Source organism: Mustelus asterias, chromosome 11 (genome assembly GCF_964213995.1).
Source record: "Mustelus asterias chromosome 11, sMusAst1.hap1.1, whole genome shotgun sequence".
Lineage (NCBI taxonomy): Eukaryota > Metazoa > Chordata > Chondrichthyes > Carcharhiniformes > Triakidae > Mustelus > Mustelus asterias.
The window spans coordinates 21817078-21839264 of NC_135811.1; the positions used below are offsets into that span (position 1 = coordinate 21817078).

Below are 22187 nucleotides of genomic sequence, written 5' to 3' on the forward strand. Positions count from 1 at the left end.
AGTGGGTTAAAATCAGGAATGTTGTAAGAGGCCAGAATTGGAGGAGTGCAGGTATCTAACAGGCTTATGTTGGTTGAAAGATTGGGGCCTAGCCAGGCAAGCACTGGAATAATCAAGTTGAGAGATAACAAAGGTTTGGATGAGGTTTCAGTCGCAATGAGCTGAGGAAAGGTCAGAGTCCAGTGGTGATATGGAAGTGGAACTATGCAGTCATGGTGCTGGATGCATGTGCTTGAAAACTCACATTGCAGCCATGCATAATGTGAAGATTGGGAATGGCCTTACTCAGCTTATGACAGTTCCATGGATGGAAACCATGGACAGAGACAGACGTTTGTGCTTGGGGACATAAAAAATGGCTTCAGCCTTCTAGATATTTAGTTGACGGAAATTTCTGCTAATCAATATTAAATGTCGGATAAGCATTGCGACAAATCAGAGAGTTGAGGGATCCAAAGGGGTGCGAGTGAGATAGAACTCTGTATTGTTGGTATACAATGTGGAACCTGATGTTGTATTTTCTGATGATATAGTCGAGAGAAGCATATTGGCATGTTTCTTAACCTCCTGTTAGTTCCTGCTGCCATTGGTTGTGTACCAGCTTCTGCAAGGGAGAAGAAAATGAGTCAGAATGTTGTGCAATTGGCTGAATAGCTGGCACTGTGCGCAAACTGTGAAGTATAGGTGTGAGGCTTTTAGCAGTGCTAAGCGTGTGAAGGTGAAGTGAAGCATATGTAAGCTTAGCCAGGTAATAGGTGAAAAATTATCCCATTCGAAACCCAATTGCCTTTTTAAGTTGTTTTGCTTTGCCAGTTGTATTAATGAAGCTGTTTCCTGGAATCCTAGAATCCGAGAATCCCTACAGTGCAGAAGGAGGCAGTTCGGCCCATCGAGTCTGCATCGACCACAATCCCACCCAGGCCCTATTCCCGTAACCCCACATATTTACTCTGCTAATCCCCTGACACTAGGGTCAATTTAGCATGGCCAATCCACCTAACCCGCACAGCTTTGGACTGTGGGAGCACCCGGAGGAAACATGCATTCCTCAAAAGTAAAGCTGCCTTTTCGCTATTGTGGGTGATGGCAGCTGTTAGCCTCCTCCCCAAGGCTGCTCAAAAGTGAATGTGCGTATAAAATTGTCTTTCTTGGATGGTCTGAATTAGGGACAAAGGTTTAGTTTCACTGCTGATGGGGTATTTACCAACTACTCACAACTTAAACTAGCGATGGAACTGAACAGGTTTGGGACATTCAAGACATATCGGCCCTGGTAATAACTGGGAGGCGTGTAGAGAACAGGGGTGGGTAGCCTTGGTGCTGGGGGAAATAGAATCTGTGGCTTGTAAATCCAGAAGTACAGGTTTTCTTGAAGTTCTGATGAATTTGATAGCATAGAACATAGAGCAGTACAGCACAGGAACAGGCCCTTCAGCCCACGAGGTTGTGCCAAACATGATGCCAAATTAAACTAATCCCTTCTGCCTGCCCTTGGTCCATATCCCTCTATTCCTTGCATATTCACATGCTTATCTAAAAGTCCCTTAAACACCCCTATCATTTCTGCTGCATTACCGCCCCAGGCAGCGCAGTCCAAACACCTACCACTAGGTGGACTTGCGGATAGCGAAGAGCATTGTCGGGCAATACAGCAGGATATAGATAGGCTGGAAAATTGGGCGGAGAGGTGGCAGATGGAGTTTAATCCGGATAAATGCGAAGTGATGCATTTTGGAAGAAATAATGTAGGGAGGAGTTATACAATAAATGGCAGAGACATCAGGAGTATAGAAACACAGAGGGACCTCGGTGTGCAAGTCCACAAATCCTTGAAGGTGGCAACACAGGTGGAGAAGGTGGTGAAGAAGGCATATGGTATGCTTGCCTTTATAGGACGGGGTATAGAGTATAAAAGCTGGAGTCTGATGATGCAGCTGTATAGAACGCTGGTTAGGCCACATTTGGAGTACTGCATCCAGTTCTGGTCGCCGCACTACCAGAAGGACGTGGAGGCATTAGAGAGAGTGCAGAGAAGGTTTACCAGGATGTTGCCTGGTATGGAGGGTCTTAGCTATGAGGAGAGATTGGGTAAACTGGGGTTGTTCTCCCTGGAAAGACGGAGAATGAGGGGAGATCTAATTGAGGTGTACAAGATTATGAAGGGTATAGATAGGGTGAACGGTGGGAAGCTTTTTCCCAGATCAGAAGTGACGTTCACGAGGGGTCATGGGCTCAAGGTGAGTGGGGCGAAGTATAACTCAGATATTAGAGGGATGTTTTTTACACAGAGGGTGGTGGGGGCCTGGAATGCGCTGCCAAGTAGGGTGGTGGAGGCAGGCACGCTGACATCGTTTAAGACTTACCTGGATAGTCACATGAGCAGCCTGGGAATGGAGGGATACAAACGATTGGTCTCGTTGGACCAAGGAGCGGCACAGGCTTGGAGGGCCGAAGGGCCTGTTTCCTGTGCTGTACTGTTCTTTGTTCTTAAGCAGGATCAAGCTTATTATATTTTTCAGCAGGTTTAACATCTGCAACCAGATAGCTGCTGGACAAGAAAACAGTTGGGGAGCAAAACAGAGGTAAGACTGACATGAGAGTCAGACATAGAGGCCACCTGAAGGATTGACTGGTCAAAGAGTCCAGACACCAGTCAGTGAGGGTGGGGGTTAGCTGATCAAGGGGGTCCAATCACATGGTGGAAAGCATGGTGTGATTTTGCTTCTCCAAGCTTAAAACAGTGTTGTTAGGTCACTTATCTGAGAATTTGGCCCTTTCATCTGCTAGGTTTCTGGAGGTCCAGCAAACCCAAAATGGTGCCGTGAATACTAAAAGTGAAGAATTGTTGCAAAAAGACATGTTGTCAAAACTTTTCATCTTGGAGTCATCAGTGAACGACAAGAAGCTTCGACAGCATGTCTCCGTTTTCAGCAATATGGGACGGCACGGTGGCACAGTGGTTAGCACTGCTGCCTCACAGTGCCAGAGACCCGGGTTCAATTCCCGGCTTGGGTCACTGTCTGTGCGGAGTTTGCACATTCTCCCCATGTCTGCGTGGGTTTCCTCTGGGTGCTCCGGTTTCTTCCCACAGTCTGAAAGATGTGCAGGTTAGGTGAATTGGCCATGCTAAATTCTCCCTCAGTGTACCCAAACAGGCGCCGAAGGGTGGCGATTAGGGGATTTTCTCAGTAACTTCATTGCGGAGTGAATGTCAGCCTACTTGCGACGAATAAATAAACGTCACTTTTTACTCAGGTGTTGTACTAGCAAACAACCACCACATTTTAATTAAACTGGAAGCAGGCAGACTCCTTCAAATATTTTAATGACCAATCCTGAGACACAACTTGTCACTCAATCCCTATCTGCCTCTGTTAAAATCAGAAGTGTGCGGCTTCAGATCAGGTTGCTCATTTTTGAATTTTTAACCCCCACATGCGCTGCACAGTATAGCTGTAGTGTTGGCTAACAAGTATGTTTCAAATCAATGGGATGAAAACCAGGTGAATTCTGTCATGGCGTCCTACCACTCAGACAGGAGGTAGAAAATGTACCCATATAACTGTATCTTCAATGCAAACCATCATTTCCATATTAGTGCAGCCATAGATTGGAGTTACGCTGCTCTTTCCCTGAGTGAACCTGGAAGAAATCCTGAGTGAACCTCGAAGCAATTTTACAGAGGGGTGGGCAGGGCCTCAGATTGGAAGTCTGCCCTTACCCCATCTAAGGCCACTTAAGGGCATTTTCCTATCCAGCCTCCATTTTTAGGTTGGCAGCTTCCAGAAGTAATGACAACATTTAAAATCCTTGCTCCTGGGTGGGAAGATGGGAGGCACCCCCATCAGAAGCCCCCTTGTTTGGGGGCACTCTCCCATCAAGAACCGGGCAGCTCCAGACCCTCGACCTACACATCGATATCCCAATCACCCCCCTCACAATTCCCCCAGATGTCCCTAACCTTCTCCTCCCTAAGACCCCTGACATTTTTCCTGCCTTCTCGTCCCGACACTTAGTCCCAGTCATGTTGCTGCAGTTCCTCTCCCGGTCGCTGTGCCTGGATGGGCCGGAGAGCTGACAGCTAATCTAAATGGCTGGCAGCTCGACAAGGTGAAAGCCCCACCTGTTGCCAGTCAAGCGCGTCAGGCATAAAATGTCAGTGGGAATGTCGGAGTTGGCGGAATTGTGTTCCCCGCAGACTCTCCCGGTGACAGGGGTCAAGAGACTATGGATCCTGCAGTGAGTAATTCACTTCCTGACTCACCAAAGCCTGACAACTATCTACAAGGAAGAAGTCAGGAGTGTGATGGAATACTCTTCACTTGCCTGGATGAGCACAGCTCCAATAACATTCAAGAAGCTCAACACCATCCAGGATCAATCAACGCCCCTTCCACAAAATTGGCACGTTCCTCCACCAATGAACAGTGGCATCAGTGTGCACCATCTACAAGGTGCACTGCAGCAACTCATCAACGTTCCTTAGGCAGCACCTTCCAAATCCACGGCCACTCCATCTAGATGGACAAGGGCAGCAGATACATGGGAGCACAACCACCTGGAAATTTCCCTCCAAGTCACTCACCATCCTGACTTGGAAATATATCACTGTTCCTTCACTGTCGCTGCATCAAAATCCTGGAATTCCCTCCCTAACAGCACTGTGGGTGTACCTACACCTCAGGAATTGTAGCATTTCAAGAAGGCAGCTCACCACCACCTTCTCAAGGGCAACTAGGGATGGGCAATAAATGTTGGCCTAGTCCGTGATGCCACATCCCTTAAATGATTTTTTTTAAATCCCAAAAGTTCAGGCCCAGGAGGTTTATAACAGGTGGTTGTTCTGATATCATCTGTTCAACAAAATTATAGCCTCATAAAGGGTCGAACACTCAATTGTTTTAAGGAGTTGTGCTACCACTTTCACAGCAAATCCAAAACAACTTCATGATGATCTTTATATATCTTGCTGACAGCGAAACACACTTTGTACACTCAGAGTAGTGACGAGTTTATACAGTGCTTGTTTCAGCTTCTCCAAGGCGACAGTTACTGGGATGTGACTTTCACCAAACATTTTAGGCATTAAAGAGGTGGCCAAGATTGGGTGTGAAGCTGATGCCAAGTTGTCCTGCATTTAGCACAAGACATCATCTTGATAAGAGTTTAACGTTTATTAGTTTCACGAGTAGGCTTACATTAACATTGCAATTAAGTTACTGTGAAAATCCCCTAGTCGCCACACTCCGGCGCATGTTCAGTACACTGAGGGAGAATTTAGCATGGCCAATGCATCTAACCAGCATGTCTTTCAGACTGTGGGAGGAAACCGGAGCACCCGGAGGAAACCCATGCAGACACAGGTAGAACGTGCAGGCTCCGCACAGACAGCGACCCAAGCTGGGAATCAAACCCGGGTCTCTGGCGCTGTGAGGTAGCAGTGCTAACCACTGTGCCACCATGCTCCCCTAGACGGCAGTGCTGGGAATGACCAGCCAAAGGCTTATGAAGCGGCTGATTGCCACTGTAAATGCCCGCTGGTGTTCATTAAAGAGACTGTGTGGCAGTTTGGGGGACAGTTACTTCAACTAACTTCTACAAATAGCAACAAGCTGTTTGTGAACAAACATGGCATTGATGCCCATTTCCAGCACAACTGAAAGGATACTCGTCACTTTAAAAAGGAGGCTCACCATTTTCGGGCCATTGGTGCGGGAGCTGTGTGCCAACCAGAGCAACCCACACCTTGTGGAAGTGGATACAAGAGCCCCCATGGATCTAATCAGTACTTTGAGTGCTGTACCTAAACTAATCTGTTGAGAAAGGCAAGTTGAAATTATGATCATCAGAAATTAGTTGTACGCTACAATCAGGCATTTCGTGACTGTTCCATCCTTTGCCCATAATAAGCCGCAGCCAGTTTTAGTACTCATTCAGCAGGTCGCCACTGCTAAACACCCCCATTTAAATGTTTAAAATAAAATATCTTCCCCCGCCCCCACCCCCAGGACCTCTGGTGTATTTTTTTTGCATTTGGAAACTAACGGAAACTCAAAGCGGAAACGAAGCATATCCGCCACAACCGAATTGAAGACTGGCCCCAAAGGGACAATATACAGAGATGGGAGACGCGGTGAAAGAAGGGCTGCTCTACATGCAACAGCAGAAGTTCAGGAAGGTATTTAATTCCACTCACAACGTGTTTCTTGCGCTAGGTGCATCCCGCAGAGACAAACTTGATCCACCTCGACCTGACCTCACATGCCAGGATAACTTATAACCGTAGATATATCTCCTAACAAAAGGGACATTTCTAGCAATGCACATTGATATTAGAGATATTTATTGTATTTTTATTTGTACTTTGACTTGTTTGTTTATTACTGACGATATGCACTGTAAATATTTACACGGTTCTGCAACAACAGCGATGCCCAGTAAGCGAGACAATACATCTATCTGTGTGCTACATAACTGAAAAAACAGCGTGATTTGTGAGGGAGATGAACTACACCTTTATATTTTGCGTAAAAGCCTTGCGAATCAGTGACTCATATAGACAAGGTTCGTGCTCCATCTCAGTGTTTGACCAGCACATTAAACAAAAGTTGGTCAGCTCTTCTGGACGAAGTTACTGCACAGAATCAAAGAATCCCTACAGTGCTGAAGGGGGCCATTCGGCCCATCGAGTCTGCACCGACCCACCTTTTTTTTCATCTTACCCAGGCCCTATCCCAAGTATAATTACTCAGGTACAATTTTACAAGTGGATCCCACTCATTTCTTTACTGAATGCCAGTGTGTTTGTGAATGGTTCACAGCACTGTCAACGTTGTGTACATATTTTCATTGAGATTTGTACTTCATGACTTTAGCATTCTCAAGCAAACGGTGTAAGTTAATTGTATATGTGCATCCTGGTTCTATATTCTATACTAGCGTTCAAATTTTTCCTCCCACAGAAATGGAAGAGAGTGTGGCTTATTCTCTACTCCCAGACCATTCAGTCTGTTGCTCGACTTGAGTACTTTGAGTTCAAAGAGGGTTCCACTTTATCAGAGAAGCACGGTACAAGAAAGATGGACAGAAAGTTAATTCGAATGAGTGACTGTGTCAGAATATCTGAGATTGTTGCAGAAAACTGCTCCAACGATTCAAGCGCTTTTACAGTGGAGACAACCAGAAAACTGTACACGTTTTTAACAGAGAAAACCGACTGCGATGATTGGGTACAGAAACTCACTGAAACTGCTTTTCAGGTAAGTACTGTGTATGAAATATGTAACAATGTGCATGTCATATAATCATGATATAAATGTGGTGCACATTAAAAAAAGTTTATCTATTAGTCACAAGCAGGCTTACGTTAACACTGCAATGAAGTTACTGTGAAATTCCCCAAGTTGCCACATTCCAGCGCCCGTTTGGGTACACTGAGGGACAATTTAGCATGATGTGGAGGTGCCAGTCATTTTCTGCTTTTGATTAGGATTTAGACTCACCTGAGGAAAGAGCAGTGCTCCAAAAACTCATGATTCCAAATAAACCTGTTGGACTTTAACCTCGTGTTGTGAGACTTCTTACTGTGCCCACAATTTAGCATGGCCAATGCACCTAACCATCACGTCTTTCAGACTGTGGGAGGAAACCAGAGCACCCGGAGGAAGCCCACGCAGACACGGGGAGAACGTGCAGACTCCACACAGACAGTGACCCAAGCTGGGAATCAAACCCAGGTCCCTGGTGCTGTGAGGCAGCAGTGCTAACCACCATGCCACCCCGATTTAGCTGTGATGAAGGGACATCCTGACTCGAAACGTTGGCTCTGTTTTCTTTCCACAGATGCTGTCAGAGCCTCTGAGATTTTTCAGCATTTTCTACTTTTGATTCGGATTTAGAATGTCTAAATTCACTTCTTCATACAGCATATAAATACGTCTCAGGCTGTCTAGGGGGGAAAAGCATTCTAGTCTTGGACTCACTGAACCAGATGCAAACTCATCATTGGGCCTCCAAGGATTAAGAATTCATTCCACCCATAAAGCTACGTGAGTGAATGTTACGGAACTGACTATCCACATTTCAGTCATTTATTTCCCATCCACTGGCTCACTGGAGATAAAATATCGATTTGTTTAAGAAAATGTTCAGGTTATCATTTACAACTAGATTGTTATGGATCTGCCAATCTATCTGTTTACTGCACCATTAGATTTAAGTGTAAATTTTCAGCTTAAAATTTATGTCCAATAAAGAATGGATGACGGGCACTACAGGCCATAGGACAGGAATAAGTAGATGTGCTGAAATCTAGGTGAAAGATCAAGTTCTATGATGCAGGACTTCAGGCTTCACCGGGAAATCAAGATATGTCCAAAAACAGTGGTTGTTGCAATTTGAAATCGATTGCAGCTATCTCAGTTAACCTCAAAATGCATCCTCCCCATGAGGAAAGACAATCCACTCCAGAACAAACATGCACATAGCACTTGGTGGACATGGGCCAACTGTAAAATGGAATTAATGGATTCTGCTTGAAGCTCAGAAATATACAGGCAGTCAGAACTACTTAGTTACATAGTCTACCAGATATCCCTCACTTGGCTGTGTGCTGCGAAAGACTCAGATAGCCAGAACTATGAGATCTTTCTGATTCAAGATGGGGAATTTTAATTGGGATTGGGATTTGGTTGGGCAAGGAATGCCAAATGGATCAAACTTTGGGAATGATTTTTGGGCAATTTTAATTTCCTGCTATAATTACCTACATGTTGCCAGTGCCCAAAAAGCGTTGCTAGCTGGTGGAAGGAAAGGGCGTGTAGTTCAGAGTGAAGATTTCATTCAAAGCCCACATACATCAAAGAAGGGTCCTGCAAGCCATATCCTGTTTAGATTACAAGAAGAAGTTTAACAACACCAGGTTAAAGTCCAACAGGTTTATTTGGTAGCAAAAGCCACACAAGCTTTCGAGGCTCTGAGCCCCTTCTTCAGGTGAGTGGGAATTCTGTTCACAAACAGAACTTATAAGACACAGACTCAATTTACATGAATAATGGTTGGAATGCGAATACTTACAACTAATCCAGTCTTTAAGAAACAAAACAATGGGAGTGGAGAGAGCATCAAGACAGGCTAAAAAGATGTGTATTGTCTCCAGACAAGACAGCCAGTGAAACTCTGCAGGTCCACGCAACTGTGGGAGTTACAAATAGTGTGACATAAATTCTGATTCTAGGATCGCATGATAAAGACTCAGGAGGAAAAAAGCAGAAATATTTATGTGAAATAGTGTGACATAAACCCAATATCCCGGTTGAGGCCGTCCTTGTGTGTGCGGAACCTGGCTATCAGTTTCTGCTCCGCGACTCTGCGCTGTCGTGTGTCGCGAAGGCCGCCTTGGAGAACGCTTACCCGAATATCAGAGGCCGAATGCCCGTGACCGCTGAAGTGCTCCCCAACAGGAAGAGAACAGTCTTGCCTGGTGATTGTCGAGCGGTGTTCATTCATCCGTTGTCGCAGCGTCTGCATAGTTTCCCCAATGTACCATGCCTCGGGACATCCTTTCTGTTCTCTTCCTGTTGGGGAGCACTTCAGCGGTCACGGGCATTCGGCCTCTGATATTCGGGTAAGCGTTCTCCAAGGCGGCCTTCGCGACACACGACAGCGCAGAGTCGCGGAGCAGAAACTGATAGCCAGGTTCCGCACACACAAGGACGGCCTCAACCGGGATATTGGGTTTATGTCACACTATTTCACATAAATATTTCTGCTTTTTTCCTCCTGAGTCTTTATCATGCGATCCTAGAATCAGAATTTATGTCACACTATTTGTAACTCCCACAGTTGCGTGGACCTGCAGAGTTTCACTGGCTGTCTTGTCTGGAGACAATACACATCTTTTTAGCCTGTCTTGATGCTCTCTCCACTCCCATTGTTTTGTTTCTTAAAGACTGGATTAGTTGTAAGTATTCGCATTCCAACCATTATTCATGTAAATTGAGTCTGTGTCTTATAAGTTCTGTTTGTGAACAGAATTCCCACTCACCTGAAGAAGGGGCTCAGAGCCTCGAAAGCTTGTGTGGCTTTTGCTACCAAATAAACCTGTTGGACTTTAACCTGGTGTTGTTAAACTTCTTACTGTGTTTACCCCAGTCCAACGCCGGCATCTCCACATCTAGATTACAAGAAGCATGCGATCACATTAGAGGGTATAAAGGAAATTTACCAGGATATCGCTAGAAATGGATAATTTTAACTCTGAAAAAAGATTGGATTGGATAGGATTGTTTACTTTGGAGCAGAGGAGGCTGAGGAGAGACTTCATTGAGATGTATAAAATTTTGAGGGGCTTAGATGGAGAGTGTAGGAAGAACCTATTTCTGTGAGCAGTAAGGTCAATAACCAGAGAGCATAGATTTAAGTACAGGATTAGAGAGGAATTTATTTTACATAATGCTGTTTGTCATTTTCATAAATGACCTGGATGAGGAAGTGGAGGGATGGGTTGGTAAGTTTGCCGATGACACGAAGGTTGGTGGGGTTGTGGATAGTCTGGAGGGATGTCAGAAGTTACAGAGGGACATAGATAGGATGCAAGACTGGGTGGAGAAGTGGCAGATGGACTTCAACCCAGATAAATGTGTAGTGGTCCATTTTGGCAGGTCAAATGGGATGAAGGAGTACAATATAAAGGGAAAAACTCTTAGTACTGTAGAGGATCAGAAGGACCTTGGGGTCTGGATCCATAGGACTCTAAAATCGGCCCCGCAGGTGGAGGAGGTGGTTAAGAAGGAGTATGGTGTGCTGGCCTTTATCAATCGAGGGATTGAGTTTAGGAGTCCGGGGATAATGATGCAGCTATATAAGACCCTCGTCAGACCCCACTTGGAGTACTGTGCTCAGTTCTGGTCGCCTCATTACAGGAAGGATGTGGAAAAGATTGAAAGGGTGCAGAGGCGATTTACAAGGATGTTGCCTGGATTGAGTGGCATGCCTTATGAGGATAGGCTGAGGGAGCTTGGTCTTTTCTCCTCGGAGAGACGTAGGATGAGAGGAGACCTAATAGAGGTATATAAGATGTTGAGAGGCATAGATCGGATGGACTCTCAGAGGCTTTTTCCCAGGGTGGAAATGGCTGCTACGAGAGGACACAGGTTTAAGGTGCTGGGGTGTAGGTACGGGGGAAATGTTAGGGGGAAGTTTTTCACACAGAGGGTGGTGGATGAGTGGAATCGGCTGCTGTCAGTGGTGGTGGAGGCAAACTCAATAGGGTATTTTAAGAGACTCCTGGATGAGTACATGGGACTTAATAGGATGGAGTGTTATAGGTAGGCCTAAAAGGTAGGGATATGTTTGGCACAACTTGTGGGGCCGAAGGGCCTGTTTTGTACTGTAGTTTTCTATGTTTCTATGTTTCTACCTAGAAGCTGGTGGGGATCTGGAATTCACTTCCTCAAAGGCTGGTGATGGTTGAAATCCTCATTTTGGTGCCATAACCTACAGACCAAAAGCTTGAGTATGGAATTAAGTGGAGAACTCTTTATCAGCTTATATGGCCACACGAAGCTGAATGATCTTCTAGGCTGTTTTAATGTTTCTTATATATGATTCCAGACCCACAGCAATATGGGTGACCTTTTCCCCCCTGAAAAGACTCAGCAAGCTACTCAGTTGTATAGAGATGGTCAGTGATGCCCACGTCCTGTGATTTAATAAAAAGAGCAATTTGTTTAAATTTCCACAGATCACCATGATTTTGTAAGCTGTACAAAACAAAGCCCCTTATTTTAAATCAGATCACCAGCACAGTTGCAATCATTGCCTGTGTTCAAAGCAATAAACTAAAGCCAAAGGCCACCTTATTGGGATCTCCGGTATGGCTGTCCACATACCATATGTATATACATATATATATATAAATATTAAATATATATAGTTGCAATTGCATTCAACTGGAGATTCCATTCTTTTGCGCAGTCTTCCTGATATATCTTCAGCATGTAGTCACACACTGAGTTAGGTTTGAAGTCAATCTGTTCACACAATTCTCTGCGCTATTATAGATACTTTGATGTACTGAGGGAAATAGCTTAATTCAATGAGTTAAGTAAATAGTTGCTGGGACTATTTATATTGTATAAAAATAAAACCATTTTTATGGCTTGCAAATTCTTAGGCAATTATAATAAAAATAAAGTATTGTCTGCACAGTCACTATATTATTTTTAAACTATATTAAGAAATGCCTAATTAAAATTAGGGAAACCTTATCATGGAATCATAGAATCCCTACAGTGCAGAAGGAGGCCATTTGCCCCATCGAGTCTGCACCAAACACAATCCCACCCAGGCCCTATTCCCACAATCCTTCATAGTTACCCTGCTAATCGCCCTGACACTAGGATTAATTTAACATGGCCAATCAACCGAACACACACATTTTTGGAATGTGGGAGGAAACTGCAGCACCCGGAGGAAACGTACGCAGACACGGGGAGAATGTGCAAACTCCACACAGACAGTGACCCAAGCCGGGAATCGAGCCCTGCCACTGTGAAGCAGCAGTGCTAACCACTGTGCCAACCTTTCAGACACATTTACATTATAATTTTCATATAGTGGACTCAAGTACATGGATAAAACATAATATATTTCCATTTGAAACCTTTTGCAGAAAAATTGCAATGGAAGTAAAAATCATGCTTGAGCAACTTTCAACTAATTTCCCTATGATTTAAAATAATAAAAATGTTATTTTTCTCAGGTAGACTCTTGCAGCGAGTGTTAGATATCTCAGAAGCAATAATAGGATACAATAAATATTTCAATATTTAAAATTGACTGTATATTACTTTCCTATTTCTGAGGCCAACTTTGACAATCATGCATTCTGTTTAGTTTTACTTATGAAAATGTCTCAGGTACACATCTGACACTAATGTCATATGAAATATAAATCAAATAGCAACAGAAGTGAATGCGACATCAGACTTGTTGCGGCACAGAAGGAGACCATTTGGTCCAACATGTCTGCACTGGCTCTTCAAACGAGCATTTAGGCATAGTGCCATTCAATACCCCTGCACATTGTTTCTATACAAGTACTCTCTAATGCCCGCTTGGATGGCTTGATTGAACCTGCCTCCACCACACGTACAGGCATTGCATTCCAAACACAAACCACCCATGTGAAAAAGATTTTTGTCACATCACATTTGCAAATGAGTCATGTGATCTGCAACATACGTGCCATTAGTTTAGTGCCTGACCCGCTTCGGCATATTCTTACTTTTCCTTTGCCGTGACTATTACTCCACACTGAGCTATCTGTAATTCATTCTTGCTGGTAACTATCAAGTTCTGGATTCTACTTCCATGCTGCTCAGAATCACTGCTTTGCTACTGTCTGCTTGCTTCCTGTAGCTGCTGATTCTATATTGCTTTGTTCCACTCATTCTTCTGAACACTTCTAACATCATTTTACTCGACTAAGTTGGACCTACTCATTATGCTGATGCAGCTACTTCCAATCTTGTGCGTGCCTTAACTCCTTGCAGATGTTCCTTGAGGTAGGTTCCTAATTTGTGGTGGGGTAGTGGTATTGTCACTGGACTGGTAATCCATTCTGGGAACCTGGGTTCGAATCCCACCAAGACAGATGGTGGTATTTGAATTCAGTAAAAATCTGGAATTAATAATCTTAATTATGACCATGAAACCATCGTCAATTGTTATAAGGAAAACCTACCTAGTTCACTAATGCCCTTTTGGGAACAAAATCTCCTGTCCTCACTTGGTCTGGCCCAGAATCTCAGCAATGTGGTTGACTCTTAAAAGCCACTGAATTGTATCAAACCACTACAAATGTAGTAAAAAGGACAGAAGCTGGATGGTTGTAATGTTAGAGTGGTTGGGCTTGCCGGGCCATGAGTTACAGGTTGTAGTTGAGTACAATTCTGCTGTGGCTGATAGCTCACAGTACCTGATCGATGCCCAGTATTGAGTTACTTGATCTGTTCAAAGTCTATCCCATTTACCATGGTGGGAATGCCAAACAACACAATGGAGCATATCCCCAATGTGAAGATGGGACTTCGTGTCCACAAGGATGGTGTGATGGTCACTGCTACTGATGTTGTCTTGGACAGATGCATCTGCAGTAAGTAGGTTGGTGATGGTTCTCTCAGTCTAGCAGCTATGACATTTAGGACTCAGCATCAACCCAGGCACCAAAAATGACAATTGCAAACACAGCCCTGTCAACAATGCATCCTCCTTACTAAAATCTGGGGCTCGTACCAAAATTGGGAGAACTATCTCACAGACTGTCAAGCAACAGCCTGATGAGGTTATACTCATGAAACCATACCTCACAGTTAATGTCCCGGGCACCACTATCACCATCCCCAAGTATATCCTTTCCTACTGGCAGGACAGACCCAGCAGAGCTGGCCATACAGTGTACATAGTTGGAGGGAGTTGCCCTGGGAGTCCTCAACAGCGAATCTGGGCCCCATAAAGTCTCATGTAAAAAAACATGGTCAAGGAAACTGGGTATTGGGTACTGTCCCCCCTCAGCAGATGAATCAGTGCTCTTCCATGTTGAATTCCACAAGGAAGAAGTACCAAGAGTGGTAAGGGCACAGAATGTACTCTGGGTGGGGCACTTCAACATCCGTGACTCGGTAGCACCACCGCAGACCGAGTCCTAAAGGACATAACTGCTAGACTGGGTCTGCAGCAAGTGATGAGAGAACCAACAAGAGGGGAAAACATACTTGACCTCGTGCTCACTAACCTGCCTGCCGCAGATGCATCTGTCTATGACCATATCAGTAAGACTGACTACCGCACTGTCCTTGTGGAAACAAAGTCCCATCTTTTTGCCCATCTAAGGGCAAAAAGAGGTCACGAGATGTTCTTGGCAGGCAGGATTAAGGAGAATCCTAAGGCATTCTATTCATACGTTAGGAACAAAAGAGTTGTCAGGGAGAAAATCGGACCTCTCAGGGACAAAGGAGGGGAATTATGCTTAGAACCCAAGGGAATAGGGGAGATCCTAAATGAATACTTTGCATCGGTATTCACGAAGGAGAGGGGCATGTTAACCTGGAGTGTCTCGGAGGGAGGTGTTGACCCGTTAGAGAAAATCTCCATTACAAGAGAGGAAGTGTTAGGTTTTTTAGGGAACATTAAAACTGACAAAGCCCCAGGGCCTGATGGCATCTATCCTCGACTGCTCAGGGAGACGAGAGATGAAATTGCTGGGCCTCTGACGGAAATCTTTGTCGCTTCTTTGGACACGGGTGAGGTCCCTGAGGATTGGAGGATAGCGAATGTGGTCCCGTTGTTTAAGAAGGGTAGCAGGGATAACCCAGGAAATTATAGGCCGGTGAGCTTGACGTCCGTGGTAGGGAAGTTGTTGGAGAGGATTCTTAGAGACAGGATGTATGTGCATTTAGAACGGAACAATCTCATTAGTGACAGACAGCATGGTTTTGTAAGAGGGAGGTCGTGCCTTACAAATTTGGTGGAGTTTTTTGAGGAAGTGACAAAAACGGTTGATGAAGGAAGGGCCGTGGATGTCGTCTATATGGATTTCAGTAAGGCATTTGACAAAGTCCCACATGGCAGGTTGGTTAAGAAGGTTAAGGCTCATGGGATACAAGGAGAAGTGGCTAGATGGGTGGAGAACTGGCTTGGCCATAGGAGACAGAGGGTAGTGGTCGAAGGGTCTTTTTCCGGCTGGAGGTCTGTGACCAGTGGTGTTCCGCAGGGCTCTGTACTGGGACCTCTGCTATTTGTGACATATATAAATGATTTGGAAGAAGGTGTAACTGGTGTAATCAGCAAGTTTGCGGATGACACGAAGATGGCTGGACTTGCGGATAGCGAAGAGCATTGTCGGGCAATACAGCAGGATATAGATAGGCTGGAAAATTGGGCGGAGAAGTGGCAGATGGAGTTTAATCCGGATAAATGCGAAGTGATGCATTTTGGAAGAAATAATGTAGGGAGGAGTTATACAATAAATGGCAGAGTCATCAGGAGTATAGAAACACAGAGGGACCTAGGTGTGCAAGTCCACAAATCCTTGAAGGTGGCAACACAGGTGGAGAAGGTGGTGAAGAAGGCATATGGTATGCTTGCCTTTATAGGACGGGGTATAGAGTATAAAAGCTGGAGTCTGATGATGCAGCTGTATAGAACGCTGGTTAGGCCACATTTGGAGTACTGCGTCCAGTTCTGGTCGCCGCACTACCAGAAGGACGTGGAGGCGTTAGAGAGAGTGCAGAGAAGGATGTTGCCTGGTATGGAGGGTCTTAGCTATGAGGAGAGATTGAGTAGACTGGGGTTGTTCTCCTTGGAAAGACGGAGAATGAGGGGAGATCTAATAGAGGTGTACAAGATTATGAAGGGTATAGATAGGATGAACAGTGGGAAGCTTTTTCCCAGGTCGGAGGTGACGATCACGAGAGGTCACGGGCTCAAGGTGAGAGGGGCGAAGTATAACTCAGATATCAGAGGGACGTTTTTTACACAGAGGGTGGTGGGGGCCTGGAATGCGCTGCCAAGTAGGGTGGTGGAGGCAGGCACGCTGACATCGTTTAAGACTTACCTGGATAGTCACATGAGCAGCCTGGGAATGGAGGGATACAAACGATTGGTCTAGTTGGACCAAGGAGCGGCACAGGCTTGGAGGGCCGAAGGGCCTGTTTCCTGTGCTGTACTGTTCTTTGTTCTTTGTTCTTTACATGGACGACACATTCCATCGTGTTGTCTGGAACTGTCACTGTGCTAAATGGGATAGATTTTAAACAGATCTAGCAACTCAAGAATGGGCATCCTTGAGGCGCTGTGGGCCATCAGCAGCAGCAGAATGGTACTCAACTACAATCTGTAACCTCATGGCCCGGCATGTCCCCACTCTACCATTACCACCAAGCCAGCGGATCAGCCCTAGCTCAATGAAGAGTACAGAAAAGCATGCCAGGAGCAACAGCAAGCATATCTTAAATAGATGTGTGAACTTGGTGATGCTACTACTCAGGACTACTTGCATGCCAAATAACATAGAGCTAAGTCATCCCACAAACAACAGATCAAATCTAAGCTCTCCAATCCCGTCACATCCTGCCATGAATGGTGATGAACAATTAAACAACTCACAAGAAAAAGAGGCTGCACAAATATCCCCATCCTCAATGATGGAGGAGCCCAGCACATCAGTGTAAAAATGAGCGCAGGATCATTTGCAACAATCTTCAGCCTCAAGTGGCAAGTGGATTGTCCATCCCAGCCTCTCTGGAGGTCCCCAGCATCACAGATGTCAGTCTTCAGCCAATTTAATTCACTCCACATGATATCAAGAAATAGCTGAAAGCACTGGATACTGCAAAGGCCTTGACAATATTCAAGCAGTATAGCTACAATACTGGCATCTATCCAGTAATGTTGAAAATTGCCCAGGTATGTCCTGTATACAAAAAGCAGGACAAATCCAAGCCAGCCAATTACCACACCATCAGTCTACTTTTGATCATCAGTAAAGTGATGGAAGGAGTTATCATCAGTGCTATGAAGCAATACTTGCTTAGCAATAAGCTGCTCAGTGACTCTCAGTTTGGGTTCCACCAGAGTCATTCAGCTCCTGACCTCATTGCAGGATTCCAGAGGTAAGATGAGAATGAAGCCCTTGACATCATGGCAGCATTGCACAAGTAGCCCGAGCAAAACTGGAGTCAATAGGAATCAGGGGGAAAACCCGCTGCTGGTTTGAGTCATACCAGCACAAAGGAAGATGGTTGTGGTGTTTTGAGGGCAAACATCTCATTTCAAGGACATCACTGCAGGAGTTCCTCAGGGTAGTATCCTAGTCCCAACGATCTTCAACCACGTCAATGCCCTTTCTTCCATCACAAGGTCTGAAGTGAGGATGCTTGCTGATAATTGCATAATGTTCAGTACCGCTCATGGCTTCTTAGCTACTGAAGCAGTTCTTGGCCAAATGCAGCAAAGTCGTGGATGATATCCAGCGTTGGGCTGAAGTAAAATTCCCGTCTCAGAAGTGCCACACAACAAACTAGTCAAATAGATCTTTGGCTATAAGGTCAGATGCTAGGACCTTGCAGCAATTAACCCACCTCCTGATTTCCCAGAGCCTGTCCATCATCTACAAGGTACAAATCAGGAGGGTGATGGAATACTTTCCATTTTCCTGGATGAGTGCACTTGGCACCATCCAGGACAAAGCAGCCTGTTTGATTTGCACTCATTCGACAAACATTCCCTCCTTCCAGCATTGTGAACAGTGGCAGCTATGGGTACCATCTACAAGGTGTACTGCAGCAATTCACATGGTGAGGCAACACTATGACTGCTATCATTTAGAAGGACAAGAGTGCTAGACACACGGGAACACCATCACTTGGAGGTTTCTCTCCCAGCCACTCACCATCCTGACTTGGGGATATGTATTGCCGGTCCTTCACTATTGCTGGATCAGAATCCTGTGATTCCCTCCCTAATACCACTGTGGGTGTACCTACACCACATGGACTGCAATAGTTCAAGAAGGCAGCCCGCCACTACCTTTTCAAGGCAATTAAAATGGGCAATAAATACTGGCCCAACCAGCAATGGCCACATCCTGTAATTGAGCTTTTAAAAAATAAAAAATTCTGCTGGTTGCATAAATTTACCTTGTGTTCCTCTGGCTCCTTGGACTTCACTATTGTTGTTCCTCAGAAATTAACACCACTGCTTTTTGTTCCTCTGCTGACAAGCTGGATCCATAATCGAGGCCATGACTCATCTCCACTGCACTCTAGGTCAACCTCTGCTGGTTTTGTATCAACTCTCCACTTCTCCTTCAACTTCTGAGGGTGTGCATTCAGTTTGGTCAGTTGCATAAATCAGACAACAGCAAATTGGCAGCCTGATTTGCATTCTGCTTTAGTTTCTTTATATTGGCTTAAATGGAATGAAAATTGGGCATTGACAAGCTGTCAATTCATCATTTCCCATTTCATGCTGCTAATCAAGACACATTTACATCCTTCCCCAGCAGCATGCTACCTCTGGATCTGCTACCTCTCCACAAGTGCTAGTGAACCCAGTCAGTCATTTGTGGATGTTCTAAGCTGACCTCACATTGGTTACAAATCAACTTTATCAAAATCAAGTTCAGCATTTCCCCAGATATGATACAACTCCTCTAAGATGGCCCAGTGGCATGGTGGCACAGTGGTTAGCACTGCTGCCTTACAGCGCCATGGACCTGAGTTCAATTCTGGGCCCAGGTGACTGTCTGTGTGGAACTTGCACATTCTTCCTGTTCTGCGTGGGTTTCCTCCGGGTGCTCTGGTTTCCTCCCACAGTCCAAAGATGTGCGGGTTAGGTTGACCGGCCATGTTAAATTGCCTCTTAGTGTCAGGGAGATTAGCAGGGTAAATTAATGGGGTTACGGGGATAGGGCCTGGGTGGGATTGTTGTCAGTGCAGGCTCAATGGGCTGAATGGCCTCCTTCCGCACTGTAGGGAGTCTATGATTGGTACCGAGAATCAAAAGAAGAGAAGAAAGATAAAATAAAATGTTGGAACATGCAATGCCAACAGTTCATGAAAAAAGCACTTGGAACACTTCTGTTACATTTAAAAAAGTAACATTTGTTTTTATGAAGGTGTTCAAAATGCACATGGGAAAACCAAAGTAATAATTTTGACATATAATTTGATTATTAGAGAATGGACTTTTCATATTGCTTCCATTGCCAACATATTGAAGATATCCACTTACAGAAGTGCAACATTTTCATTTCACAACATAAGATTTTCACTTTGGCTTAGAGGAAGTTTTGGTTTCATTTTTTCATTATGTTGCTGAAATAACAGGCTCAGCTTACAGGAATTCTTATCAATGCACAAGCGTTTTGGAATCTTAGTGGATTCTCCTGAAATAAAATGAGAGGACCATTCAAACTGCACAATGGTTTAATGCTGAAACAAGCTGGTACATCCTGGAGCAGTTGGTAACCCTGTGTTTTCATTCAATATGGCTTCGCTGAATGAGCTGTATCCAAGTAGCCCAGTGAAAACAGTAATTCAAAGTAGCCACTGATGATAGCTCAGTCAATTAATGCCCAACACTTCCAGCAAGGGAGAGATGAAGTAGGCAGTTTTTCCCTTCTCCATCTAGAGGAGCGGTTAGTTTGAGTCAGACGCACATTGGAAAATCTTGCTCCTGATCGTTGGAAACCGGGCACATGAGCAAAGATGTGCATTGGAGACCTTTTTGAATCTTGGCACATGGACCTATATTGGAACTGCCCAAGAAGTTTGAACTTCTGATGGGCAATCCCTTGCTCCCTGAGACCCTCACAAGTGTCTTCAACTCTGAGTTAGAACCAGAGACTTTGGACTGTTCTGCGATTCTTTCCTGGGTAGTTAACTGGGAAATGTTAGCCAGATTAAATTTGAATCGAACACCTGGATAGCTACTCAACTGACCCTGACCCCTCCCATCTGACTACATCTCCAAACACTGGACTACCCACCTGACTATCCTTCCGAACTGACTATTTCCCTGACCACCAAACACTCTGGATTGACTACTCGTTTACTCACTCACCCACTTACCAATTCACCATCAACCATCTAACATCCCTAAAGGTCCCTAAACTGGACCTTTAAAACCTACCGTACAGCTGTTAGTGCCATAAAAATGGGGCATATCCTGTCTTCCTCCGACTCTCCCACTCCAACAGGGTTCCCTGAAGGATGTTGCACGATGCATTTCTGTGAAAGCTGGGATCAGGAGATCATGGTACAAATGCGCAGGTTTGGGAGAATTTGTGAGCACCGGGGTAATCCAGTGGTTATTTCTGTTCAGATGATCTGGGACATGAAGTGTTACTTCTGAGAGAGGTTAGTTCCAGTCAGTTTGGAATGATAACATTCCTGTATGTTTAGCCCATACAAGCAGCAAGATCATGAATCTTGCTATGTTAGTGTATAGTAAGTGATAAATATTTATTTTTAATTGTCTTCTGTTCATCAACAGAAAGAACCAGTTTATTACTTTATAATCAGTCTATCCTCACTAGTGAGATTTACAATCTCCGTTCTGACAAGACAGGGGAATGCATGTGTTGGCATACATGAGATCATAGTACCATGTGCAAAGAGTGAAGGGACATTAGCCTATCATTATTTAACCAAATATTGGATAGTAAAGATATACTCCTGATCATAAAGGATGCAAAGTTTACTTACAAGAATAACTGGTGACAATGCATCTGAGAAATATCTATCATAGATCTATAGAGTGGCACAGCGCCAGGGACCCAGGTTCGATTCTGGCCTTGGGTGACTGTGCTGAGTTTGCTTGTTATCCCTGTGTCTGCGTGGGTTTCCTCCAGCTGCTCTGGTTGCATCCTGCAGTCCACAAATGTGCAGATTAGGTGGATTTGCCATGCTAAAATTGCCCCTTAGGGTCCCACGATGGGTAGGTTAGGGGAATTAGCCATGATAAATGTGCAGAGTTATGGAGATGGGATGAAGGGAAGGACCTTCTCTTTTGGAGAGTTGGTGCATACTCGATAGGCCGGCTGGCCTCTTTCTGCACTGTAGGGATTCTATTTTATGAGTATGAGGACTTGAATTTACAGTAAAGAACTGTTTCTTTATAATATTATTAACCTATATTTATTTTCTCCTGAAGACACTAGGGCCTATTCACAGCCCCCACACTTCATGTTTCTGGTAGGGACAATTTCTCACAGATAATTGCAGGCAGTATCTCTCTGTCTATTCATCTAACAGAAAACAAAACGGGTGGAAAATAATAAGCTATGCACCTTAAACTTCCCATAATGTGCTTGTCGTAACCATTTTACACTTATTGTGTTGATGTAAAATCAGTCCAAGTGACTTACTAGGCTATTACTGCTCGGTAGTGTCCGAGGGAGATTATATGAGCAATACTTTCTGATTTGTGACCACTTCTGCAAAGTTTGTTTTACTTTTGCAGAAGTGTTTCAAAGATTAAGAATATAAAGATTTATAGAGATAAAGATTTATCTAAATGCCCTGTCTTCCCCTGACTCTTCCACGCCAATGGAATTCCCCGAAGGATATTGAACTGTGCATTTCTGTGAAAGCCGGGATCTGCAGACCATGGTACAAATA

At 44.6% G+C, this 22187-nt stretch overlaps 1 protein-coding gene across 2 annotated transcripts in view; it reads left to right on the plus strand.

Moving 5' to 3' along the window:
- The first annotated feature begins 6056 nt into the window (after positions 1-6056).
- Positions 6057-22187, plus strand: part of LOC144500405 (docking protein 1-like) — a 44355-nt gene continuing 28224 nt past the window's right edge. Inside the window, exons 1-2 of one of the 2 annotated variants that reach the window (XM_078223249.1) lie at positions 6057-6178; positions 6963-7259. In XM_078223249.1, coding sequence (XP_078079375.1) covers positions 6122-6178; positions 6963-7259 — 354 coding nt within the window. In that variant the 5' untranslated portion in view covers positions 6057-6121. Of the gene's footprint in view, positions 6753-6962; positions 7260-22187 lie in introns of both variants that reach the window. The other variant, XM_078223248.1, reaches the window with a different exon arrangement.